We start from the raw sequence: 27,778 nt of genomic DNA on the forward strand, positions 1-27,778 counted from the left end.
TCTAGCTGCCTGATCCAGAACAAAGGCCTTTATGCTGGAAAGCGGCCGCATCCCGACTGGATCCCATCATAGTCAATAGGGATCCGGTGGTGATCTGCTGAATCCGGCGACCACAAGCAGGCTGTTCTCTACTGGAACAGCCTGCAGGAACCATTCACCGGAGATGTGAACGTGGCTTTAGGCTCCATTCACAACACGGTTAGAATGTACATTGGTTCTACTAAACTATACCTTTTTACAGGCTTACAGTTGGATATGTTACCCATAATTCCGATTGTAAAAATAAATAAAAATCTGATATACTGGCCCAACAGAAGCCAAACCTGCCTGCTTGTGGCCTGTTAAGTGAACAGAGTCATGTGGATTTGCTGAGCATACACGTAAATAGGGACTCTAAATCAGACATGAACTAATTCACATGCTACGGTCAAATTAAGGTCTATTGGTGTGTTAACTGCATTAAACCAGGAACTGTAATTGCATTATTAAGCCACAATTTGACAGCACCATGTGAATAGACCCTAAGAAGTGTTTTTTTTAAGCACTTGCAATGAATACTTTTATTTTTGGCATATGTATCAATCAGTTGAAACACTGAGGTTTAGTAAGACCCCTATGAATTCAATGTGTGAGAACACTGCAGAATAAATAATAACGATAAAATAATTTCAATTGTCCCTGGGGAGAAGAATACTGGAAAAAAAATAATACAATTTCATAAAGACTTCAAAATGGAATGACCTAGTTGTGTAAAAGCACCTCAATAAACACTTAAAAAATATCTAGCCTGAAAATCCTGCAACAGCAGAACAGTCATGATTTCCCTCAGTTTTATTGCACTGAGCCGGTGCCTGAGTATAGAGGTTATTGCTATTAGACTAGAATGTTCTTCACCACTGCTAAAAGGAGGGTTGTGCCCATCTATAAAGCAATCAGTTCTCCCTGGCAGTGATTGCAGCAATTGAAGGTGATGTTCTCGTATCTGGTATAGGGGTGAAATCGTCCAATATTTTTTTTTGCCGCTAAGAAGCAAGGTGAGGACTCTGAGAAAGAAATATCTGGAGACGTCTCAGAACATGCGATGGGATCCTGAGCCTTCAGTATCTGAAACATAACAGAAACAGCACAAATGAATATGTCTGGCCACAAAACTGAAAACACTGACCACTTAAAGTGAAGATTCACATATTGTATACCAGAAAATGGAGTATACAGAGGCAGCACTGCAGTAAAAGGAGAACTGGCACTGTTACAGAAAATAAACGACGCCAGTAACATTTCTGGAAAAGAAAGAAAAGTAAGGAAACTTACCATTTCGGCCATTTTTTCTGCAAGAGTACTACAAAATTCAGTTGTTTGCGAAGTATGTTTGGGGCTCTCTGATCCAGTATTTCCAATAAGGTGAGACTTTACAGCCACCGCCAGCTTCAGATTTGCTGCCACCAGTTCATTGGTAGAGTACGGCTGAGCAATGGGGTAATAGGTCTGCTGTCTTCCCCACTGCAGCGAGACGAGAAGCTCTTCTAATACTCTGCAGAAGAAGCATGTTACGGTCAAATAAAACATGCCAACTAGGGGATATTAATAAAACATAGTGCACAATATACAACAGCAGAGCAGCATGCGGACTCTGGTCCAGTCAGAACATCTACTGGAATCCTTGCCCATAGGGTAATGATGGTCATGTCTCCACATAATCAAGGTAGGTAATGTGACCAAAACATATTTTTAATAAATATTGGTATTCTTATTTTCTATGGCTCTATCTATAATAGTAGTAAACTGCAGGATTTCAGGATTATTTTATCGGAGTCCCAGTTCTGTTGAGATCACATTTCAGCAGAGATCATATTATCATCATAGGCTGATTACAATGACAGGTATTATCTATCTAAATACATAAAACACTACACACTATTAACAGGGGGTGATGCAATCAAGCAGGAGCAGGTATCCTGAAGGAGAGGCCATCTTCTGTACATAAATGTAGTAAATAGAGGAATCAATTTTGCTGCTTTCTCTATTTACCCACACAGGTCTTTACCTCCCGAGGTCTTTTAATGACACTTTCGGGGACGTATGTGCCAAAAATAAGTTAAAAAAATATATAAGAAAATGCAAAATAAATAAATAAAAATGTCTATAGTTTATCACTACGTTCAAAATGAGCGATAGAAAATAAGGAACTCCCAGATTATTAAAAAGCCCTCAGTGTCATGTAAGAAAGTCATAAGAATTATTTTTGTACTCCAACAAATTTAAAAATGTAAACCGTTAAACCACCATTATGTTCTAAATCACAAGCAAAGAGTCTAGTATGGTCATTAAACGGGTTTTCCGAGATTTTATACTGATAGATAGGTCATCAGTATCTGCTCGTGGGGGTCTGACACCCGCCACTCCTGCCGATTAGCTGTTCGAGAAAGCAAAGGGACTCGCAGTAGTGACTATGCAACATATGTTTACAACAATAAACTGGGTAGCTTAGTTTGGTCAGTGTACTGTGCCATGTGCCACCTGTGCAGGGGGGGGGGGGGGGGGAAGACGACGACTAGGGGCTCATCTGGGGATTCACCTATTCTTCTGTGGGCTAGTTCAAGTCTGTATATATGTGAAAACTGTTAATTAACAGCTGTTAGCAGAGCTGCATCTCAAGGAAAATGGCTTCCATCATAATCATGTACAGAAAATTGAATAAAAAAGTATAATCAGAAAATGACGGAGAAAAAAAAGTTTCACCATCTCTTCTAAAGTAGGATAAATTATGTAGGTGATATAGTAAACCTGGGAGATATGTTTCACTTAAAGGGGTGCTCTGGATAGGCCATCAATATGAGAATGGACGGGTCTGATTCCCGGGACCACCACCGGTCAACTGCATGAAGAGGCCACAGCACTTTATGGACGTCATGTTCATCAATCACATGGCCTAGGCACAGCCAAATTCACATGAATAGGGCTGAGCTGCAATATCAAGCACCGCTGCTATAAACTGTATGGCACTGTGTGAGGCGGCAGTGGGGCTCACGAGAGCACTGCAACCTCCTCAAACAACTGATTGGTGTGGCTGCTATGAGTCACACCACCGCTGATCTCATATTGATGACTAGGGATGACCGAATCATCCGAAGTCGATTTGCATAAAACTTTGTTCTAATACTGTACGGAGCAGGAGCTCTGTACAGTATTAGAATGTATTGGCTCTGAGTTCGGGAAATGTTTTTTTACAGTACAAATTAACTTATGAAATTATTGCGATTATTATCGAGACTTCGCGAAGCAATAACTTCGGCTCATCGGAGCCAATACAATCTAATACTGAACGGAGCTCCTGCAAAGAACAACGTTTTATGTGAATCGACTTCAGATGTTTCATCCGAAGTCGATTCGCTCATCCCTATTGATGACTTATCCTCAGGATAGGTCCTCAATATATAAATTCTCGAGAAACCTTCTAATAAAACAACAACTTCTTACTTTTGTGTTAGTGACATTTCTTGCCGATATTGGTCTCTTTCACTTAACAAATCTTGAAGCGCACTTTGAGTCTCTCTATTTTGCCTCTGAAGATTTGCCCTTATGTTGGTCAGCTCATCTGCCATAACTCTGCAATACAAAGAGAAGAAACATCAGTATCATTGTGCCAAGGACTTTACACCACAAAGTTTCAACACATAACAAATGGGCCCATGCTTTATAAGGGAGGACTAAAAGGTGTGCACAAACGTTAGACATATGTTTTTCCCACTGTGTAAGTATACGTTCCAGAATCCGTGATCTGACTTTACCGGCTGGCAAGAAACTTGCTTCTCCATACGTCACACTGAATTGACATGCGTTCCAGCTGCTCAGATAGCTGCGCTGTATTCCGTGCCAACGCTTCATTCTCCAAAATGAGTTGGTTCTTTTCTCGAGCAATGCGCTCAAAATGGTACTGTAAATCATCACCAACAGAGGCCACCAGTAACTTCTTCAATTCTCTGTTAACCTTTAAAGAGAAGATAAATAGCTGTTAAAAAACACACTCAAGTAATGATCATAAAGAGCAGGCTGAAACATTTGCTTCCTAAATGCAATATTAAGACATCTAAACAATTTCCTTTAACGGTTTCCAAGCATTTTGTTGCAGTAGAGTATGTGCAACTTCTTGACATAGCTGGTAGAGCTGCTGCTTCTGCTACAAGATCTGACAAAGCACACACTCATTTATGAACACCAGTGTTTTCAGGTGTAAATGTTGGCAAATTTGCCAGGTCAGGCAAATGCGGAATAAACTGGACGTAAAAACAAAAGTGCGAAACGGGTCTTGTAACAATTTTTACGCCAAAAGCGGTTGTAAAAAACGAGTCTGTATGGGGATGAGGGATGGCATTAGTGATCTCTCCTCCCCATACTGTGGAGGAGATTGCTTCCTTCCTGACAATCACCTGCTAAATTGTTCCGTGTAAAGGGATCTTCAGTTGTAGGGAGGGACAGAGGTTGTACAGGAAAGATCCAAGTGGCTGGGAGAGAAATCATCCATGTTACCAAGGAGGTCAGATTACACAAGCAGAAATGTATCAATGTACTTAGGGAGGAATGCAGACAAAAGGCTGTCTTAAAGGGGCCATCAATTTCAGCATACAAAAAAATGCTTTAAGGGGAGAGCCCAGAGGTCCCGTATGAGTGGAGAAAGGGAGACCACCATCAAACATTTCTCAGCTTCACTCTCTGTCAGAAGCTGTGCCAGTGCATGGGGGCAGTGAAAGCAGCAACATGCTGGACACACAGATCTCACATCCATGCAGGCACTACTGTGATCACACAGACCCAGACAGATTCTTCCCAGCGGCACATCCCTATTTACACAGGGCGATTAGCTGCAACAATGATTTTAAGTGACGCATAAAAGATACAATCGCCTGAATGAGCATTTGTGACAGTGCTCATGTTAGACTGTGTTCCATTCAAGCATGGGATAGGAGAACTCCATTCTCATAAGGGCCCGACTGCTCTGCGATAGGTGATAAGTTATCATTCTGGGAGTCTCAGTCTTGACCAGTTAAAACTGCTGACGGCTGGGAGGTAAAGCCGTTTAAACATACCTTGGTGGATGCTCATGCACCTTGCATGACCAAGGAGGAGAGGTTTTAATGCCCCCGGCGATGGTAATGCAAGTGCCATGGGGTGGTACCTTCATGTGCAATGCCCTATGACCTCTGCAATGAAAGCTTCCCCTCTGAGCAATGACTCTAGCATCCAACCAGGAGACCTCTACAGCCGTCCCTTAGAGCAGAGGGGGTGGTATGTTTAGTGCAGAGAGCCAGGGACACTCCACATGAAGGTAAAGCCTCTATGGAACTTGTGATGAATGAGCCGCACCAAGTTTTGTTTAACCCCTTCAGCCACAGTGACGTACCCGGCTGTATCATACAGCAGGCACCCAGCCGCAGTGACAGGAAACCCCATCATTTAACCCCTCAGTGAGGCAAGGCAGAGGGATGCGGCAATGAAATTGCAGGACTTCGATGCTGCTGAAGCCATCCAGGCATCCATAGGTCTCTTTTATGGTGAATAGGACAAGGGAACAAAAGATCCCAGGTTCTAGCTCCCTAAGGCTACTTTCACACTTGCGGCAGAGAGATCCGGCAAGCAGTTCCGTCGCCGGAACTGCCTGCCGGATCAGGCAAAATGTATGCTAAGGCCTCTTTCACACTTGCGTTGTCCGGATCCGGCGTGTACTCCACTTGCCGGAATTACACGCCGGATCCGGAAAAACGCAAGTGTACTGAAAGCATTTGAAGACGGAACCGTCTTCCAAATGCGTTCAGTGTTACTATGGCACCCAGGACGCTATTAAAGTCCTGGTTGCCATAGTAGGAGCGGGGAGCGGGGGAGCAGTATACTTACAGTCCGTGCGGCTCCCGGGGCGCTCCAGAGTGACGTCAGAGCGCCCCATGCGCATGGATGACGTGATCCATGTGATCACATGATCCATGCGCTTGGGGCGCCCTGACGTCACTCTGGAGCGCCCGGGGAGCCGCACGAACGGTAAGTACACTGCTCCCCCGCTCCCCGCTACACTTTACCATGGCTGCCAGGACTTTAGCGTCTTGGCAACCATGGTAACCACTCTGAAAAAGCTAAATGTCGGCTCCGGCAATGCGCCGAAACGACGTTTAGCTTAAGGCCGGATCCGGATCAATGCCTTTCAATGGGCATTAATTCCGGATCCGGCCTTGCGGCAAGTGTTCCGGATTTTTGGCCGGAGCAAAAAGCGCAGCATGCTGCGGTATTTTCTCCGGCCAAAAAACGTTCCGTTCCGGAACTGAAGACATCCTGATGCATCCTGAACGGATTTCTCTCCATTCAGAATGCATTAGGATAATCCTGATCAGGATTCTTCCGGCATAGAGCCCCGACGACGGAACTCTATGCCGGAAGACAAGAACGCAAGTGTGAAAGAGCCCTAACTGATGGCATTAGAAAGACTGATCAGGATCCTGATCAGTCTTAAAAATGCCTGATCAGTCGAAAAAATGCATTGAAATGCCGGATCCGTCTTTCCGGTGTCATCCGGCAAAAACGGATCCGGCATTTATTTTTTCACCTTTTTTTCAGTCTGCGCATGCGCATACCGGAAGGACGGATCCGGCATTCCGGTATTCTGAATGCCGGATCCGGCACTAATACATTCCTATGGGAAAAAATGCCTGATCCGGCATTCAGGCAAGTCTTCAGTTTTTTTAGCCGGAGATAAAACCGTAGCATGCTACGGTTTTCTCTTTTGCCTGATCAGTCAAAACGACTGAACTGAAGACATCCTGATGCAAACTGAACGGATTACTCTCCATTCAGAATGCATAGGGACATACCTGATCAGTTCTTTTCCGGTATAGAGCCCCTGTGACGGAACTCTATGCCGGAAAAGAACAACGCAAGTGTGAAAGTAGCCTAAGGGGGCTAATAGTCATTAAATAAAAAGTTTTAAAAAGTAAAAAATAAAAATTAAAAAAAAATATTAAAAGTTTAAAATCACCTCCCTTTCCCTATTTTACATCTAAAAATATATTAACAATAAAAAAAAAACAACATCAGATATCGCTGCGTCTGAAAACATCTGAACTATTAAAATATTTTAAAAATATTCCTGAAGTGAACACTAACAGAAAAAAAAAGAAAAACACACGATTCGGCATTTTTTTGTCAATCCCCCCCACCCCAAAAAAAAATTCAACAACAGTGATCAAAAATAGTACCAATAAAAACATATGGGGTCATTTATCAAACTGGTGTAAAGTAGAACTGGTTTAGTAGCCCATAGCAACCAGATTCCACCTTTTCCAAAGAAGCTGTCAAAAATTAAAGGAGGAATCTGATTGGTTGCTATGGGCAACTAAGCCAGTTCTACTTTACTTTACTTTTGACCCCAATAGTTCGTCCCACAAAAAAAAAGCCCACATGCAGTTCTGTGGATGGAAATATAAAAAAAGATATGACTGTCAGAAAATGGTGTTGCAAAGAAAATTTAAATTTTTTTCAACAGTTTTTATTTTTTTAAAGTAGTAAAACAAAAAAAAAACAACTATACAAGTTTGGTATCGCTGTATTTGTGTTGAGGTACAGAAGAACATCATATTGAACTAGGGCTGCAGCAAAGGATTATTTTAGCAATCGAGTAATCTACTGATTATTTTTACGTATAATCGAGTACTCTAATAAGAAAAAATGAATTAATAGACTGTTTCCCTTTATAAAAAGTCATCAGACCCCCTGCCATCAGTCCCCAACACCCTTTGTTCCTCCCTGTGCGATCAGCCCAAGTGCCTCTGTTCCCCCCCGATGCCTTCAGCTCTCCCCCACCCCAGTGCCATCAGCCCCTCCATGCCATCCATTGCCATGTCCCCCTTCCCCAGTGCCTCCATGCCATCCACCATGTCCCCCACTCCCCCAGTTCTATCAGATCAGCCCCTCCATGCCATCCATGTCCTGTCCCCCCCTTCTCCAGCGCCATCAGCCCCTCCATGCCATTGCCATCCATGTCCCCCAGCGCCATCAGCCCCTTCAAGTCACAGTGCCCCCTTCATCACAGGTGCCCCCTTACCCCCGCTAACTTTATACTTACCTTTCCTGGCAGTGCGCTGACATGGAGTCCGCAGGAGACGGACCGCATCTTCTTCCCAACATACACTGGGAGGGACCTGACGTCACACACAGCGTCAGCCAGCGCGCTGACAACGTGTGCGCGCAAGGCCCTGGCCAGTGAAGTGCGGTGCCGACGGGAGGCCACGGAGGAGTGAGTAAGGGGCTTCACTTCACTCACGCTCCGTGGTCACGTGATTTAAATGAATCCTTGATGCAGGGAAACTAAATTGAGGATTTTTTTGCATCGATTACATCGAGTAATCGTTGTGGACCTACTTTGAATGCTGTGATGTCAAAACCCCAAAAACCTTGGCGTAATTTTTATTTTATTTTTTCAATTTAACCCCACAAATATTTATTTTTTTTGTTTTCCATTAACAGACATGGTAAATTAAGTGGTGTCCTTAAAGCGAACCTTTCACCTCATTTTCACTTTATAAACTAGCAACAGTACCTTATAGATTATCTTGAGTGTGTTGTTATCCATGTTAGTGCCGCTTTCCTGGGCTCTTTATACTTTAAAAAATCGTCTTATAAACTTCACATTCGGTGCTCCAACAGTCATGCAACCAGTCAAGGGGGTAGTCCTTCCATCTCCTCTGGCCGTACCGCCCCTGCCCTGCCCCTGCACGGGAGGGAGAGCAGACAGGAGAGCAGACAGGCCGGCATCGCGTAAGGCGCATGCGCGATTCTCTTACATGATCGCGCTTTTGTCAGCAAGAAAGACGGGATCGCGCGGCGAATCAGGAGGACGGCGCATGCGCAGGTTTCAGAAGCGCCGTCCCGGCGACTGAGCCGGCTGTCAGTTAGGAGCATAGAGGAGGGGTTAGGGCAGGGGCGGTACGGCCAGAGGAGATGGAAGGGCTACCCTCTTGACTGGTTGCATGACTGTTGGAGCACCGAATGTGAAGTTTATAAGACGATTTTTTAAAGTATAAAGAGCCCAGGAAAGCGGCACTAACATGGATAACAACACACTCAAGATAATCTATAAGGTACTGTTGCTAGTTTATAAAGTGAAAATGAGGTGAAAGGTTCGCTTTAAAAAATACAACTTATCCCGAAAGAAATAAGCCCACGGACCTATGGCTATATGTGATACCTTGGAACCGAACCCGAAAAATGTTTTTTTACAGTACAAATTAATTTATGAAGTTATTACCTGAAGTCTCGAGAGACTTTGCGAAGCAATAACTTCAGCTCATCAGAGCCAATACATTCTAATACTGTACGGAGCTCCTGCTCTGTACTGGAATTAAGTTTTATGCGAATCGACTTCGGGTGACTTCCGAAGTCGATTTGCTCATCCCTAGTAATAAATAATAAATTCATAGCCTCCTTCAAGGTGTCACATAGTCAAATGAAAAGGCAAGGAAACTGGTGCCGTTGCCCTTTCAAGCATTAGAAATGGCGCAATGACATGTTATGTGATTTATTGCTCACTGGGCTGTAAATGCTTCATGACCATTTCACACTTTGTACTGTTCCTGATATTAAATCCACTGCTTAAATGTCATAAATCCTAAAGAATTACAACCATCCAGAACAATGATTCTACGCCGGGGGAGGGGGAATTATGTGGAGGCTTATCAAAAGTGAACTCATGTCAAATGTAGTGTGGAAAAAGAACAGAAACAATGGTAAATGGTGTAAAAAATACTAAGCTGATGACAGAAGGTAACCCGGGCTCTGGTCACACATCATGGAGTCATAAGGTGAACATCAGATGCCAGGACACACGGAATATGATGATTACACTCACCGATAATCGGAGAGAGAGAAAGAGAAAAAGAGAAAAAGAGAAAAAGAGAAAAAGAGAAAAAGAGAAAAAGAGAAAAAGAGAAAGAAAAAGAGAAAAAGAGAAAAAGAGAGAAAAAGAGAAAAAGAGAAAAAAAGAGAAAAAGAGAAAAAAAGAGAGAAAAAGAGAGAGAAAAAGAGGAGAGAAAGAGAGAAAAAGAGAAAAAGAGAAAAAGAGAGAAAAAGAAGAAGAGAAAAGAGAGAGAAAAGAGAGAAAAGAGAGAGAGAGAAAGAGAGAGAAACAGAAAAGAGAAAAAGAGAAAAAGAGAAAGAGAAAAAGAGAGAAAAAGAGAAAAAGAGAAAAAGAGAGAAAAAGAGAAAAAGAGAAAAAAAGAGAAAAAGAGAAAAAGAGAGAAAAAGAGAGAAAAAGAGAGAAAGAAAGAGAGAAAAAGAGAGAAAAAGAGAGAAAGAAAGAAAAAGAGAAAAAGAAAGAGAGAAAGAGAGAAAAAGAAAGAAAGAAAGAAAGAAAGAGAGAGAAAGAATACACCCCCAGGGACAGGAAACCTGCAGAAACTTTCTTTTGTGACACCCAGTGCAACTTAACCAGAGAACCGTGAATAGCAGGGAGGGAATAAGCAAGGGTGCTGTCCGGGGCTGTGGAGTCGGAGTCAAGGAGTCGGAGGCAATTTTGGGTACCTGGAGTCGGAGTCAGCAAAAATGAACCGACTCCGACTAAATTTAAATTGGAATAAAAAAAAGCAAGTTTAAAATGTCCCAATTCACAAAAAGTTATAATTAAAGGGAATTAGTCACCTGCTTTTTAGCATTTTAAGCTTTCAACATTGCCATGTTCAATAAAGTACCTTATTTCCTGCAGTGGTCTTTTTACTTTATTTTGTTTTGTCATTTTGATAAAAAATATATTTTTCTGATATGCTAATGAAGCTCCAAGGTGCCAAGGTGCCCAGAGAGGCGTTTTTTTCCCCTCTCTGGAGCCCAGTGACGCCCCCCTGCAGTGCCCAGCCCGCCTTAATTTGAAGCCCAAGAACGCCTCCTGATCCTGAAATAACCTCCCACAGCCCCGAGAAACGGTTCCGCCCCCTCGCCGCGTCATCTTCTACCTTCAAGAAATGCCCCGTTCTTCTTCTGGTCGGCCACCAGAAATCTCGCGTAGGCGCAGTACCGCCTGCACGATCATCAAGCTCCTGAGGCAACAGCGCTCAGTTTACGTCACTGGGCTTGGTGAGACTTTTGAGGCTTATACTTTCCATTGTGTTGTGTTCCGCTGTTACAGGGAACGCAACGCCCATGGTTAACCTAGCCTCTCACTGATAACTGATTAAGTAAATATGTTTTTTGCAGGACTAGAGACACTTGTATAAGTGAAGGGAATGGATGGTCAATAGCTCAAGACTGAAACTGTAAACCATTTAAAAAACTGCTGTCATTCAGCTAAGGCCTCTTTCACACTTGCGTTGTTGGGATCCGGCATGCACTTCCGTTGCCGGAGGTGCCTGCCGGATCCGGAAAAACGCAAGTGTACTGAAAGCATTTGAAGACGGAACCGTCTTCCAAATGCTTTCAGTGTTACTATGGCACCCAGGACGCTATTAAAGTCCTGGTTGCCATAGTAGGAGCGGGGGAGCGGTATACTTACAGTCCGTGCGGCTCCCGGGGCGCTCCAGAATGACGTCAGAGCGCCCCATGCGCATGGATGACGTGATCCATGCGCTTGGGGCGCCCTGACGTCACTCTGGAGCGCCCGGGGAGCCGCACGGACGGTAAGTACACTGCTCCCCCGCTCCCCGCTACACTTACCATGGCTGTCAGGACTTTAGCGTCCCGGCAGCCATGGCAATGCGCCGAAACGACATTTAGCTTAAGGCCGGATCCGGATCAATGCCTTTCAATGGGCATTAATTCCGGATCCGGCCTTGCGGCAAGTGTTCCAGATTTTTGGCCGGAGCAAAAAGCGCAGCATGCTGCGGTATTTTCTCCGGCCAACAAACGTTCCGTACCGGAACTGAAGACATCCTGATGCATCCTGAACGGATTACTCTCCATTCAGAATGCATTAGGATAATCCTGATCAGGATTCTTCCGGCATAGAGCCCCGACGACGGAACTCTATGCCGGAAGACAATAACGCAGGTGTGAAAGAGCCCTAAGGCTATAAAAACTTGTAAACTCACATTGTTAGCTTAAACTTTAAAACATGACTATGGGATTCTACTAGGGAAATCATGTTTTAAAATAAATGCCCCTTCCTGGATCCTCCCACTGCCCTATCTTCAACAGAAGATCAGCACACAAAGGAGAAGGCAGCAGCTTCTGCCCAACTACCTCTCTCTGATATAAGAGCTTAGAAGAACTTGGTGGAACAGCCGTATGTTACCTTTCTTTCCTTCAAGGAATGTATAAAATACATTTGCATATTAAATACAGAGGAGTCGGAGTCGGGTAGTTGGAAGTACCAAAAACTGAGGAGTTGGAGTATTTATCCAACGACTCCACAGCCATGGTGCTGTCGTGGGGTCTGGAAAATCAGATTAACAGTGAGAGTAATCATAATTTTTCCCTCCCCCCACGACAGCACCACAGAGAGAGATTACAGAGAAAACCCTTCCACATGGGTGGGGTAACCACTTCCAGAACTTTCTTCCCAAACAGAAGATAGAGACAGGATACAGTTGGAGTCGATAGTGACGGTAGAAGGAGAAGACCACGTGGCAGCCTTACAGATTTGTTCAATAGAAACATTAGCCCCCTCAGCCCAAGAGGTAGAGATTGCACAAGTAGAATGTGCCTTCAGGGACAGAGGAGCAGAACTTCTAGAATAGGAGTAAGCCAGATAAATAACCGTCCTAATCCACCTGGCAACTTTTTGAGGCCACCTTACCCCTATTTATGCCAGAAAAAAGAACAAAGCAGAGGACTTTCTCCAGTCCTTGGTTACCTCTAGATAACGCATAAGACTTCTCCTCACATCTAGGCAGTGGAAACCCCTTTCCTCCTGGTTCTTGGGTTTAGCAAAAAAGGTTGGGAGGACTATTTCTTGGAGCCTGTTACGCTTGGGAGGAACCTTAGGTAAAAAAATTAGGATCTGGTCTAAGAATAACCCTATCATCCAGTATAGACATAAAAGGTTGGTTGATAGCGATAACCCTCCTTGCAGAGATTAGTGCTACCAAAAAGACTAGCTTAAAAGGCAAGAAGCTTCACTGAACAGGATGTCAATGGCTCAAAGGGCTCCATAGTTAAAGCATTTAACACTTGGTTTAGATCCCAAGGGGGAAACCTGGGTACTCTGACAGGAGCGATTCTTTCTACTGTCTTGAAGAATCTTACTACCCAAGAGTCAATTGCAAATTTTTCCCCCAGAGTGCAGAAAGGGCCAAAAACCGCACTTTTAGGGTGCTCTTAGTTAACCTCATAGACAACCCACTCTGGAGAAACTTCAGATTCTGAACGACTGAAGTCTCAGAGGGCAAAGAACCTACCTCGATCCCCAAAAATCTAGGAACTTATTCCAAACCCTAGCATAGATGGAAACTGTCACAGCTTTCCTACTTTTTAGTAAGGTAGATACCAGAGCTTCCGAAAATCCCTGTCTAACCAGTAACAACCTTTCACATTTTAGGCCGTAAGGTGCAGACCCCGACATTTGGATGACATAATATTGAGCCCTGCACCAGAAGGTCCGGAATCTCTGGAAGGATCCAGGGATCTGAAACTGACATGGTCCTCAGGAGAAAAAAACATGCCCTCCTTGGGCAGAAGGGGGCTAACAATCATTCTTGCACCCTTGTCCCTGATTTTCCTGAGAGCTAGAGGAATAAGCTGGAACGGAGAAAAGGCCTGGCCTAAGAGGTAATTCCATTTCTGAAGAAAAGCATCCACCCCATCTGGGAATTCTTTTGGGTTGCGAGAGCAAAACCTCCCTACCTTCCTGTTTTCCCTGGTGGTAAAGAGATCGATTGAGGGAGTGCCCCACCGACTGGCTATCTCCGAAAAGACTGAAGGTTCAGGGACCATTCCTCCTTTCTCAACGGATGATGGCTCAAGAAATCCATCTGGAAGTTCTCCTGGCCCCTTATGTGGAGAGCAGAAAGATGAATGACCTTCCCTTCCAGATTCTGGAACAACCGATCTGCCTCCCTCATGAGGGAACCGTATCTTGTCCCCCTCTGATGATTTATGTAGGCTACTGCAGACTGGTTGTCTGGCATTATCCTCACATGTTTTAAATTAATAAAGGGTAACGCTATCTCCAAGGCCAGTCTTATAGCTAGCAGCTCTGTCCTGTTTGAAGAGAAAGTTTTCTGCACTGGCAATCACTGACTATGCAGGATTTGATCTAAACAATGTGCTCTGCATCCCAAAGAGCTGGCATCTGTTGTTAAAACTACTGGATCGGGGTAACTCCAAGGAATCCCCTGACTCAGGTTCGCGCTGACTTCCCACCAGGACAGATCTTCTAACGTCTTCCTGGAGACTACTATCTTTGAGTCCAAAGATCCTCCAGTCTTCCTTAGCGATAGGAGTATTTCTCTCTGTAGCCGTTGAGCATGAAATTGGGCCAATTCTACCGCCGGCATACAGGAGGTCAGTGACCCCAGGACCGCCAGTTTTTGAGCAGATTTCAACATCTGCAACTTTGCATGGACGCGTGATATCTTCTCCTCGGTCAGAAAAACTCTCTGCACTACCAAATCCATGAGAAGACCCAGAAACACCTGACGAGTCCCCTGCACAATTTTGGAGTTTGAGATTTATTATCCATCCTAAATCTTCCAAAATTCTCATCACCCTTTGGGGGGCATATCTGGGGGCCATAGAGAAGCAAAAAAAAAAAAATAAAAAAAAATGAAATTTAAGGTGACGAATTGTTTCCTCGATAGTCACTGCCATTCTGAGGAACTGTTGATGCAAAGGTTGTATGGGGATGTGATAATACGCGTCTTTTAAATCCAAGACCACCATAAAACATCTGGGATACAGTAGATAAACTGCGGATTTTACTGTCTCCATCTTGAATTTCTTGAAGAGAAGGTATTTGTTTAGTTTCTCCAGATTTATAATCGTTTGGAAAGAGTTGTCTGGTTTCTTTACTAGAAACAGAGGAGAGTAGAACCCCTTTCCTTGTTCTGCCACTGGAACTGGAATTAGCACCCGTTTTTCTAAAAGTTTTAAAACTTCCATCTCCATAACCGAAGAACCCTGAGCCTTTGTGACTACGAATTTTCTGGGTGGACTTACACAAAAATCTAATTTTAAACCTTCCCCTATGAGCCTCCTGACCCAATTTCCTGCCATCTTTTCCAATGCGGGGAGGAAAAACTATAGTCTTTCTCCCACCGAACTCCTGCCGTCATTGCTGAGGTGTTTTTTTTTTAGTCTGGGAGAAGGAACCTCCAAACAGAAGACCCTTCCCACAAACCCCTTGGATCTAGGATTCTGGGTTTTTTTCACCGCTAAATTGCCCCCTACCCTGAAATCTAGATGAGGAATGAAAGGGACGCCTGGATCTGTAGAAGGGGCTGAAGAGGAACCAGGAACCTAGAAACCTCTTCTTATCTGCAGCCTTCTCTAGGAGGGAATCTAAGTCGGGCCCAAACAAAAACTGACCCTGACAAGTAATGCTGCACAATCTCTGCTTTGAGGACAAATCCCCACCCCTCCAATTCTTTAACCAGAGGGCTCTGCCAGCAGAATTGGACAGGGAGGAACCCTGTGCAACTAATTTGACAGAATCTACAGAAGCGTCTGCCAAGAAATTGGCTGCCTTCTGTAGAGTAGGCAAAGAGGTTAAAATCTGCTCTCTTGGAACCTTTTCCTTAATCTGACATTCCAAGCGATCCAACCAGATGATCATAGATCTGGCTGTAACCGTAGCTGCAATATTTGGTCTAAACGCGGAAGCTGCTGCCTCCCAGGTGTTTTTAGACAGGAATCAACTTTCTTAGCTAATGGGTCCCTCAGGAACCCCATAGATTTATTATCTTTGACATCCTCCAAGTCCAGAGTGGAACGAATAGCCTTCAACAACTTGTCAGAATCTTCAACTGGAAACAACGATCTACCTTCCATCTCATCTTCCGAGGAAGAGGAATCTTCTGAGTCGTTTGTTTCTAACACTTCCTCACTATCAGCTGAAGAATCCACTTCTGACCCCCCCCAGTGCCCTACGGATCTTTTATGACGCTTTACACGATTTCAAGGAAACTTTCACTTCTGACCCGATAAGTGATTTTATATCCTTCAAAAACCCAGGCGATTCCTCCACCACTGTTTTCTCTATACAATGCTGGCACAGCTTCTCAGCGTATGAGGAAGATAAGGAGCATCTGCACAATGCACATTCTTTATTCTTTCTCTTAGCCAAAACTTTCCTAGACCTTGCATAAAAGAAAGAAATAACCAGATTTCAGTAACATGTCATTTGTTGGGCACTTACCCACTCAATCCAACACAGTACCGGCCCTGGGATCTCTCTTTCTGCCGGCTCGGGTCTCTTTTCCTCCCCCATTGCCTCAGATCAGGATCAATTGTAAGGCAAAGAAAAGGGGCAATCACCAAAATATAGCACTGATGTGGAGGAACACAACTCCTCACCTAGAGGATTACAGAGGTATAAAGAGGAAAGTGGAGGTCAAGGACTTATATATACACTCACCTAAAGAATTATTAGGAACACCTGTTCTATTTCTCATTAATGCAATTATCTAGTCAACCAATCACATGGCAGTTGCTTCAATGCATTTAGGGGGGTGGTCCTGGTCAAGACAATCTCCTGAACTCCAAAATGAATGTCAGAATGGGAAAGAAAGGCGATTTAAGCAATTTTGAGCGTGGCATGGTTGTTGGTGCCAGACGGGCCGGTCTGAGTATTTCACAATCTGCTCAGTTACTGGGATTTTCACGCACAACCATTTCTAGGGTTTACAAAGAATGGTGTGAAAAGGGAAAAACATCCAGTATGCGGCAGTCCTGTGGGCGAAAATGCCTTGTGGATGCTAGAGGTCAGAGGAGAATGGGCCGACTGATTCAAGCTGATAGAAGAGCAACGTTGACTGAAATAACCACTCATTACAACCGAGGTATGCAGCAAAGCATTTGTGAAGCCACAACACGCACAACCTTGAGGCGGATGGGCTACAACAGCAGAAGACCCCACCGGGTACCACTCATCTCCACTACAAATAGGAAAAAGAGGCTACAATTTGCACGAGCTCACCAAAATTGGACTGTTGAAGACTGTAAAAATGTTGCCTGATCTGATGAGTCTCGATTTCTGTTGAGACATTCAAATGGTAGAGTCGGAATTTGGCGTAAACAGAATGAGAACATGTATCCATCATGCCTTGTTACCACTGTGCAGGCTGGTGGTGGTGGTGTAATGGTGTGAAGATGTTTTCTGGGCACACTTTAGGCCCCTTAGTGCCAATTGGGCATCGTTTAAATGCCACAGGCTACCTGAGCATTGTTTCTGACCATATCCATCCCTTCATGATCACCATGTACCCATCCTCTGATGGCTACTTCCAGCAGGATAATGCACCATGTCATAAAGCTCGAATCATTTCAAATTGGTTTCTTGAACATGACAATGAGTTCACTGTACTAAAATGGCCCCCACAGTCACCAGATCTCAACCCAATAGAGCATCTTTGGGAGGTGGTGGAACGGGAGCTTCGTGCCCTGGATGTGCATCCCTCAAATCTCCATCAACTGCAAGATGCTATCCTATCAATATGGGCCAACATTTCTAAAGAATGCTATCAGCACCTTGTTGAATCAATGCCACATAGAATTAAGGCAGTTCTGAAGGCAAAAGGGGGTCCAACACCGTATTAGTATGGTGTTCCTAATAATTTTTTAGGTGAGTGTGTATATATATATATATATATATATATATATATATATATATATATTTATATATTTATGAAAGGGAAGCAGGAGTACCCAGATAATCCAAGATCCAGATGGAGTGCGGGCAAAAGAACCACGCCGGCGTCTCCCGGCCATTTCACTGTGTTTTTAACTGCTCCTAACGCGTCTGGAGCGTAAATCCGGACTCCTTAACCGGAAGTGTGTCACGTGGAACGCACATCTTACTGAAAGTGACGTCCACTTCTCGCGATACCTCCTCCTCTGGACCGCATGCGCAGGAAAACGGCGCTCCGGAAGACCCGAATCCTTCCTGGGTCCTGGCCGCGTGCGGAGGAACACAGTAACCCCCATGGGGCTGCTTCCACTATGTTACCGCGTGGCCTCACTTCCATCGAGGAGCACACACGCACCTGCCGCAAGAGCCCAGGTGGAAGCCCCGGACCTGCCAGCCCAACATATGGGCGATAAACCCCAGCAGGTATGTACCTTATAGCCCTCCAGAGCATCTCTGGGACTTCCATGCTGTTGGTATGAACCTGAAAGAAAACTGCAGGTCTCCCACTCCAGGGACAGGAAACCACTGAGGTGGGAGAGAGGCTCCACCTTTCTATTCTGCAGGTTTCCTGTCCCTGGGGGCGGATCCTCTCTCTGTGGTGGTGTCGTGGGGGAAGGGAAAAACAATGTAATTTTTTTAAAGATGTGCCTCTTTCTACAGCCAGTGAATAGATTTTAGGCCAATTTCATATGAGCGTCTTCACGGTGTGAAAAACGCTCCTTATGGGAGCCTGAATTCCCACAGAGATTTTTGCTCCTTTGTCTGGACTACATGGCATTATAATACGGTGTGTCCCTGCCTGACCTCCGTTGTAATGATATGTACTGATGACATCATGTCGGTAAAGATCATTACAGATGATGTCGGGCAGAGACACACAGCATTATAAATCATTATAAGGGTCCATTCACGCGTCCATAGTGTATTGCGGATCCGCAATACACTCGGCCGGCACCCCCATAGCCTATTGTAATTGCGGACAAGAATAGCACATGTTCTGTTTTTTTCCGGAGCCGCAGACTGGAAGATCGGGTGCGCGCTCCGGAAATGCAGATGCGGACAGCACACTGTCTACTGTCCGCATCGAATCCTGCCCCTTGGAGAATGAATGGGTCCGCACCCGTTCCGCAATTTGCGGAACGGATGCGGACGCATTCTATGGACGTGTGAATGGACCCTAATGCTGTGCGGTCCGGTCAGTGGAGCAGAGATCACTATGGTAATCCACAATTCACGCAAAGAACATGCTTGTCTGCAACTGACCTTACTGCCCTAGAAGCTTTGACTACTCACATATATAACATATAGATTTAACTTAAAGGGATAAGTACAATTAAAAGTACAAGCATAGTCACAGACATATATAGCTATTAAAAGAGAATTCTGGTTGGATACACAGAATAGGGGATAACTATCAGATCAGTGGGGGTCCTATGGCTGGGACCCCCACCAATCACAAGAACGGGGACACAGTACCACCTGCAGCTCCCTTGAAATGACCGAAGCGGGCAGTCGCGCATGTGCGCGGCCGCTCCGTTCATCAGTATAGGAATTCCGGAGATAGCCGAGTATAGCGTTTGGCTATTTCCGGAATTACCATAGAAATTAATGGAGTGGCTGCACACATACCAGACCGGCCGCTCCTTTCGGTACCTGTGGATGGGGGACGTAACTGGAATACCCCTTTAAACGTTACATGGTATTAGGTTAAGATTAAATCAGGATTTTAACCTATGAGAGATGAAAAGAAAATATTGCAATAGGAATATAACTATATACTTATTACATGGATTTGTTTTTTAACGTTTTTTTGCTTACATTTACCCACATACATGCTAAATGTGTACACAGGGGTCCATTAGTCAGATGGCCTCTGTCTGACCAGTATACAGGGTGGCATACATCAAAAGCATCTGTTAAACGTATGCATCACGAACATTTCATAAAGTATCCGTTAAAGGGATGCCAATATAGACTATGGGTGATTCATATTTTTAGAAGCCAGCGGCATAGGTCACCCAAGTGATTCTCGGTGACAGCTGCGTTGCATGCACATTAAAGGGTTTGTCTAGTATTAGCAAAAGCATAGCTGTGTCTTCTAAGGCTACTTTCACACTCGCGTTTTGTGCGGATCCGTCATGGACTGATCCGTTCAGATAATACAAACGTCTGCATCTGTTCAGAACGGATCCGTTTATATTATCTTTAACATTGCCAAGACGGATCCGTCTTATACACCATTGAAAGTCAATGGAGGACGGATCAGTTTTCTATTGTGCCAGATTGTGTCAGTGAAAACGGATCCGTCTCCATTGACTTATATTGTGTGTCAGGACGGATCCGTTTGGCTCAGTCTCATCAGACGGACATCAAAACGCGGCAAGCAGCAGTGTCGTTTTGGTGTCCGCCTCCGAAGCGGAATGGAGACTGAACTGATGCATTCTGAGCGGATCCTTTTCCATTCAGAAGGCATTAGAATGCAAACGCCAGTGTGAAAGTAGACTAAAACAGTGCAGCAATCTAACTGCAGTATTGCACATATTCACTTCAATGGATCTGAGGTGCAATGCCAGGCACAATCCATTTTTGTTATATACTTTATTAGGGAAAGATATTTCTTTGCACTAGAAAACGCTGTAAAGAGTCTTCTTAGAAAAGCTGTGAGCATTGCTAAGGAGAACCTGTCTTCAGTTCTACTGAGCGCTGAAGACGCCTGTGTGTAAGAAGGCAGGGAGAGGGGCAGTAATAGCTGGGGCATATGTATATACTGAGGGACTAGGGAAGGCTGGAAGCCTCTGTATGTTGCACACAGGAGTCTTCAATGCTCAGCAGAACTGAAGACGGAGTCTCCTTACCAAGAGGAGAAAACTCTTTACATCCTATTTTCTAGTATAAAAGAAACATCTTTCCCAATACAGTATATAACATAAATGTTTAACATCCCTGTCCCTACACTCTCTGCCGCCAACAAACCATTACACAGCATGGGGATGAGCTATGGTATTACTGATCACTGCATGCAATAGCAGCGGTCTCCTCCGCTAGGAGGCAGGGAATTGCCGGGAGGGAACGCTTCCTTCCTGATACAGGCTTTATATTTCAACTTTTTGAAGCCCGAATTGTGGAGTACAGGGCTTGATAATCCAGTAGTCTTACCTCAGTCTGGACTTTCAGCTGGTTGGAAAGACCTTCCTTGTCTTGTAGTAACCTCCTCTCTGAATTCTTTAGTTTTTCTAGAGTGCTCTTCATTTCTGAGAGCTGTTTCCATGGCTCAGTTACACAGTTCAGGACTCCGGCTTTACTATGTCCATGGACCTCCTGGGATTTAGCCTGCCTAGTCAGGACCGTGTGGGTTATTGCCGACTTAGGGATGATGAGTCGGACTGCTTCCACCTCTATTGCTTTCTCTGTCTGGATTTTACCCAGCTGAAGAACACCGGGACTTATGGATGGGGCTGGAGAACTTTTTATTTTCGGGCTGTGAGCCGTCTTGGTGTGCGATGCTGTAATTTCGACAGATTTTAAAGTCTCCGCTGTCTCCATCCCATCCCCGGTCCCACGGATAGGCGGAGCCCTTAACATTGCTAAAATAAAGTACAAGAATTCATAGTGAGAACCAAAAAAGTATTTCCGTTTAGTTCCTAAGAGGCTTGATGTTTATGGAAAAGATAAGAAAATGATGGCAGCAATCTTTTGTATAAGGGGCGGTGCATGTGGTGACTGTCCCAAATAATGAAATGTAAGGAAGGATCCCGGCACTCATCAATTCCATTGAAATTTCTTTTCTTACTAATGTGACAGTCTCTGTATGAGTCACCAGTATGCTGTATGAGCTACTGACGCATTTCTGGAAAAGGACCGTGTCACAGCTGCAGCAGCTTTACTGAAGGTTCAGACATCTGAATGGACAATGCCACACAATTCTCTTTCTCAGGGGCTTGCTGCCAATGATGACATCATTATCTATCCTTGCGAGTTGTCACACGTACCGTATAGTTTTGTGACACTTTCATGCTGTCAGTTATTAGTACATGCAGCACTTAACTAGGAACAAGTCTCTGTCCAGCACATAAGACTCTGTTCACATCTCCTTCCTGCTACGTGAGATATACGGTATATTTGAAGCCTGGATATTACACTTTTTGCATTTTTAGGCCTCTTTCACATGAGCGTGACGGATTAGGTCCGGATGCGTTCAGGGTGCGTTCAGTGAAACTCGCACCACTTTGCAAGCAAGTTCAGTCAGTTTTGTCAGCGACTGCGTTCAGTTGTGCAGTTTTTTCCGCGCGGGTGCAATGCGTTTTGATGCATTTTTCACGCGCGTGATAAAAAAACTGAAGGTTTACGAACAACTACTCTTAGAAACCATCAGTGAAAAATGCATTGCATCCGCACTTGCTTGCGGACACAATGCGTTTTCACGGAAGCCCTATTCACTTCTATGGGGCCTCGTGAAAAGCGCAGAATATAGAACATGCTGCGTTTTTCACGCAACGCAGAACTGATGCGTGAAAAAAAACCGCTCATGTACACAGACCCATTGAAATGAATAGGTCAGGATTCAGTGCGGGTGCTATGCGTTCATGTCACGCGGAAAACTCGCTTTTGTGAAAGGGGCCTTAGCTGTTTTATCAATGTCTGTTTCTCCAGTTACTTGCTATAGAATAGTGCTCATTACTCATTATATAAGAGGTGCAGTCTATGGTGCACGCTTTCTTTTCTGTTGGTCTTTTGGGACCCTGTTTGTTGCAGGTTGACTTTCACTCTACTTGCTTTAGTGAATTGGTGTTCACCCGTAGTGCTGGTGTCCTCTGCCCACCTGATCATCACAATCTAACTGTAAATCCTGGAGGGTTAAAGGGTTATTCCATGATTGACTTACCTTTTAAATTCCGCCCAGCTCTGCCGGATTTGTGAAGGGAAGCATACTTAGCTGTTCCCTGCTGCTTGTTCCCACTTACAGTACGGTAAAGCCAGAAACAAGTGGTGGAGAACAGGTATGTATGATTTCCTTCATGAATGTGGCAGGGTGGGGACGGAATTTACAAAATAAGTCAATTTTGGAATAACCCATTAAATAGGACCTGTTACCGTTCCTGACATGTCTGTTTTAGTAAATACTCTTATTCCCCATGAAATAATTTGGGAGCATCTGGTCTGATACCTGTTCATTGTGAATTGACAACTGTGGATGGGGGATAACTTCACATAACTGGAATAACCCTGTTAAAGGGGTTATCTGGGAATAAAATAAAAGTACTGAAAATGCTTAAAGGGAACCTGTCACCGGGATTTTGTGTATAGAGCTGAGGACATGGGTTGATAGATGGCCGCTAGCACATCCACAATATCCAGTCCCCATAGCTCTGTGTGCTTTTATTGTGTAAAAAAAACGATTTGATACATATGCAAATTAACCTGAGATGAGTCCTGTCCCTGACTCATCTCACATACAGGACTCATCTCAGGTTAATTTGCATATGTATCAAATCGTTACACAAAATACCGGTGACAGGTTCCCTTTAAATATTACTTTATAATAAATGTATTTCCAAATACCTTTCAATAGCTATAATGGCTCATTTTGTCTAGGGAGCAATCATCAGAGGAAACAAAATGGCCGCCGTCCTATTAGTACACACAAAACCTGTCCTAATCATTCAGGAGGACAAGATACTTCAGAATTGAGCTAAAGAGCTGCCTCATCCACCTCCTTTTATTCTACAGAAAGGGGGTGATTTAAACTTTTTCATTTATTTTTTTTAAGATTTTGAAACTCGTACTTGAGCCTACAAAATCCCCAATTTTTTTTTTTATTCTGAACAATCATGGATTATTTACATCTATAATTTGTTCAGAATTGCTCATTTCTTATGTTGGCCTGCCACTTGCTGGCCAAAATTAGAATTGCAGCTTTAAGTTCCTGGGTCTCTTCAGCGAGATCCAGCGCATTAAAATAAATTACCGGCATCCTCATTGGCTGCAGAGGATGCCGGTAAGATCACGGCATCTAAAGGCTTTAATGACCGCGATCGGCATTATTGCCGGTCATGGTCATTAGCCACGGGTCTCTGCTGTTTGAAACAGCGAGACCTGCCAGCCATGACGCCTGCTGCACGCGTGAGTGGGCGCCATGTTTGCCCATCGCTCCAGCGCCGTACATGTACGGTGCTGGTAGCAAAGCGGTTAACTATGGAAAATTTATATTTTTTAAATTTTTGCTTCAATGTTTTTTACATTAGATGCAAACTAATATAAAAATTTTACGGTATAATACTTACTCGTCATGGTGTTTTCACACTGTATAATCTGACTGACTGATGAGCTTGATGCCAGGCTGAAACACACAAAAGTGAGATAAAGAAAAATGTCACCAGGTTTATGTTTTCTCAATTAAAAAGTGACAAGTTACTATAAAAGAAAACGTATAAGAGCAAACTATTACAGTAATGCTTTCATACTAAAGCACTAAATAATAAGCAGCAATTATAGCAGATGTCCACTTGTTAGGCTGGGGCTACAGATAATGCTAACTTTTGTAGCTGGCTTAAGAGCAAAATTTCAGAGGCTTTTAATGAAAACGCAGGCATCATAAAAATGCAATCATCATAGACGCAGGTCTCCATCCTCCTCCTTAGGGCCCATTCACACGACCGTATGGCTTTGTGGATCCGCAATTTGATATGAACATGATATTTTCCAAAACTGCCTGTAGAGCTCTTTGCTGATCAAGTGATATGGCATCCAAAATTTATCTTCGCTCCCTGCCTGTCTATTTTTTGGGGAAAGAATTAAAAGAAGTGTTAAAGGATCTCAGTGAGGATAAAGGAAATTCTCTCTGCAAATTCCTGTGAAGAATAAGCAGCAGAGAGGAGGGGAAGACAGTCCTGGGGCTGCAAGCTGCGGTTTTGTGTTCGGTCATCAAAACGGAACAAACCGCATCAGTCACTAAAAACAACGCAAGTCAATGTTACTGGATACATTTTTTTCGGATCTGTCCCCCATTGACTTAGTCTACTTTCACACTGGCGTTTTGGCTTTCCGTTTGTGAGATCTGTTCAGGTCTCTCACAAGTGGTCCACAACGGATCAGTTCAGCCCCAATGCATTCCGCCCTGGAGGCGGACACCAAAACGCTGCTTGCAGCGTTTTGCTGTCTGCTTGACAAAACTGAGCCAAATGGATCCGTCCTGGCACACAATGTAAGTCAATGGGGACGGATCCGTTTTCTCTGACACAATCTGGCACAATAGAAAACTGATCCGTCTCCCACTGACTTTCAATGGAGTTCATGACGGATCGTCTTGGCTATGATACAGATAATACAAATGGATCCGTTAATGACGGATGCTTAGCGGTTGTATTATTGTAACGGATCCGCTCAAAACGCGAGTGTCAAAGTAGCCTTTACACTGTTTTTACTGACGGATCTTGTTTGTTCCATTTCGATTTAACACAAACGCATCCTAATGGAACGGATGCATCCTGAAGTGTTAAATCAAAAGAAACCGTTTTGGTCCAGTTTTGAGATCCTCTGCCGGATCACAAAACCGGAAACCGAAGTGCAGATGTGAAATTTGTCTTATTCTGTCGTTTTTGCTGTTCTGAAGCCAGAAAACAAGTGGCACCTTATTATAGATTGAAGATTTCTAAACAAATTTCTAAAGAAAACCTTCAGAATGGATTCTATAAGATCGGTTACCGCAATTCTCCAACAAGGCAGCTATTGCGCAAAAGTAGATCTGGTCAGGGCATACTTTCATATTCCCATCAGAACAGATCACAGGAAACATCCGAGGACGGCTGATGACTACCACCTCAAACCCTGCATTATCCATTCACCGCCTCCCTTTTAGGCCTCATGCACACGACCGTTGTTTTGGTCCGCATCTGAGCCGCAGTTTTTTGCGGCTCGGGTGCGGACCCATTCACTTCAATGGGGCCGCAAAAGATGCGGACAGCACTCCGTGTGCTGTCTCCGTCCGTTGCTCCGTTCCGTGGCCCCGCAAAAAAAAAAATAACATGTCCTATTCTTGTCCGTTTTGCGGACAATAATAGGCATTTCTACAATGGGTCGCCTGTTCCGTTCTGCAAATTGCGGAAGGCACACGGGCGGCTTCCGTGTTTTGCGGATCCGCAATTTGCGGACCGCAAAAAAAAAGGAACGGTCATGTGCATGAGGCCTTAGGATAACATCGACACCTCATGTGTTCTCCAAGGTCACTTTAGTCTTGGTTGCATCTCCGAGACGGCATGGTATACAGACAGTTCGGTATTTGGACAACTGGCTGATCGGGAGCGCCGTACATTGTAAAGCAGCTGTGTTTTGTATCACGCTCAGCCCTATTCACTTCAATGAGGGTGAGATGTGCCTAGTGTCATCACTTACAGTGATGGCCAGTTCGCATGCGAACATATGCGGGCTGCCATCTTTTTTCACAAGTCCGGTGAAGGCCCCCGGTGGCTGTTCTCGGAACTGCCTGCTCCCGCTGACCGCACTTGTTTTCAGACTGGCTCGCGGCACAGGTAAGGGCTTAACTGTGCCTCTACGGACTTGTGAAAAAAGATGGCAGAACAATGCGAACTGGCCATCACTGATCACTGGTCTAGGAGAAGCTCGAGGCACTACTGTGAGCGCTGTTGTCTCCCCAAACAGGTGATCGCGGGGGTCCTCGGTGCTGGACCCCCCACCGATCAGATACTGATTGCCTAACCCTGAGGAAAACCCCTTTAACTTATCCCCTATCCCGAGTCACCCAAATAAATGGAGTGGCTGGTCAAGCATGTGCGCCATTCATTCTCTATGGGACTGCTGGAGACCACCAAATGCTGCACTGAATGAAAGGTCAGCGAGCATGCTCAGGAGATTCTATCATTAAGAGCTAATTAAAATCCCGAGACCCTGGATTTTCCCACATTCTGTGGATAGGCGATAATTAGCATTCAGCGAACTTGTGTTATAAGTTTGGCGTCTAAAGTTCGGGTTATCGAAGAATCGAGTTATGGATTCTAAATTCCGTTACGGTCCGTGGTAGTGGAATCCATAACGCGATTCTTCGATAACCCGAACTTTAGACGCCAAACTTAAAACACAAGTTTGCTCAACGCTAATTATCGCCTATCCACAGAATGTGGGAAAATCCAGGGTTTCGGGATTTTAATTAGCTCTTAATGATAGAATCAGCTTGTTTACTTACGGCCGGGGTACAAAGAGGGTCATGAGCGCCGCTGCAGCAGTGATCGAACTTGTGTTTTCAAGGTTGACGTACAAGGTTCGGGCTATCTAAGAACTCCGTTATGGATTCCGCTAACTTATGGTCCGTGGTAGCGGAACCCATAACGGAATTCTTAGTTAACCGAACCTTGTACGCCGAACTTGAAAACAGAAGATCGTTCAACACTAGTCACCACTGAAGCCAGTCGTTGGCTGCAGCAGTGCACATGACCCTGTCTATACTTCCCGGAAGATCGCGGAGCAGATGAGTAGGAGTCGTTCCATGTGCTAAAGGGGCAAATTTTGGAAAACCCGCGACTCTGGTTACATGACATGAAGTCGCTCAAAGGCTGTGCGATTTACCTGCGGCTTGCATTTGCGCTTCTACTCTAGTGAGCTGTATGCCGACAAGTAGAAATCCAGCAGGTATCTAGTCGTGGGTCACAATGCGAGAATCATTAGACGCGACATTTCTAAAACTGAATGGAAGCGATGACCATTCAACCAACTTTTCCAGGATCAGATAAACAGATCTGAGAAGACCTTGTCTGAGGGTCCTATGTCTACCACTGGGGGAGGGGTAGTTCTGACACTATATTTCCGCCTCTAAACCCGACAACTAGTTTGGCATATAAAGGCCTGACACAGACGCCACTGTCTCACACCTTCCAGGACTTACGTGGCCGCAGGAAGCCCTCCGCACTCTCTGTTGATACTAGCAGCACGCCGCCGTGCGTCACTTCCGGGAAGGGCTTT

The 27,778-nt window shown here is 44.5% G+C and overlaps 1 protein-coding gene across 1 annotated transcript; it reads right to left on the reverse strand.

Moving 5' to 3' along the window:
* On the reverse strand, positions 1-27,767 carry BLZF1 (basic leucine zipper nuclear factor 1). Its single transcript, XM_040423842.1, has 7 exons — positions 27,702-27,767; positions 24,091-24,146; positions 20,966-21,393; positions 3,789-3,988; positions 3,478-3,606; positions 1,312-1,531; positions 1-1,104 (listed from the first exon to the last, which is right to left on the reverse strand). The coding sequence occupies exons 2-7, from the start codon at positions 24,095-24,097 to the stop codon at positions 922-924; spliced, it is 1,167 nt and encodes a 388-aa protein (XP_040279776.1). The 5' UTR covers positions 24,098-24,146; positions 27,702-27,767; the 3' UTR covers positions 1-921.
* Between the last annotated feature and the right edge of the window lie 11 nt (positions 27,768-27,778).

The sequence above is a fragment of the Bufo bufo genome, chromosome 3, assembly GCF_905171765.1.
Source record: "Bufo bufo chromosome 3, aBufBuf1.1, whole genome shotgun sequence".
Lineage (NCBI taxonomy): Eukaryota > Metazoa > Chordata > Amphibia > Anura > Bufonidae > Bufo > Bufo bufo.

Bases quoted from the DNA above. Each gene is read 5' to 3' on its own strand.
- BLZF1 (XM_040423842.1), bottom strand. The intron at 3,989-20,965 runs GTAAGACTACTG...TTCTCTTTAAAG, and splicing joins AGCTGAAAGTCCAGACTGAG to GTTAACAGAGAATTGAAGAA. The intron at 1,105-1,311 runs GTAAGTTTCCTT...GTTATGTTTCAG, and splicing joins CAGAAAAAATGGCCGAAATG to ATACTGAAGGCTCAGGATCC.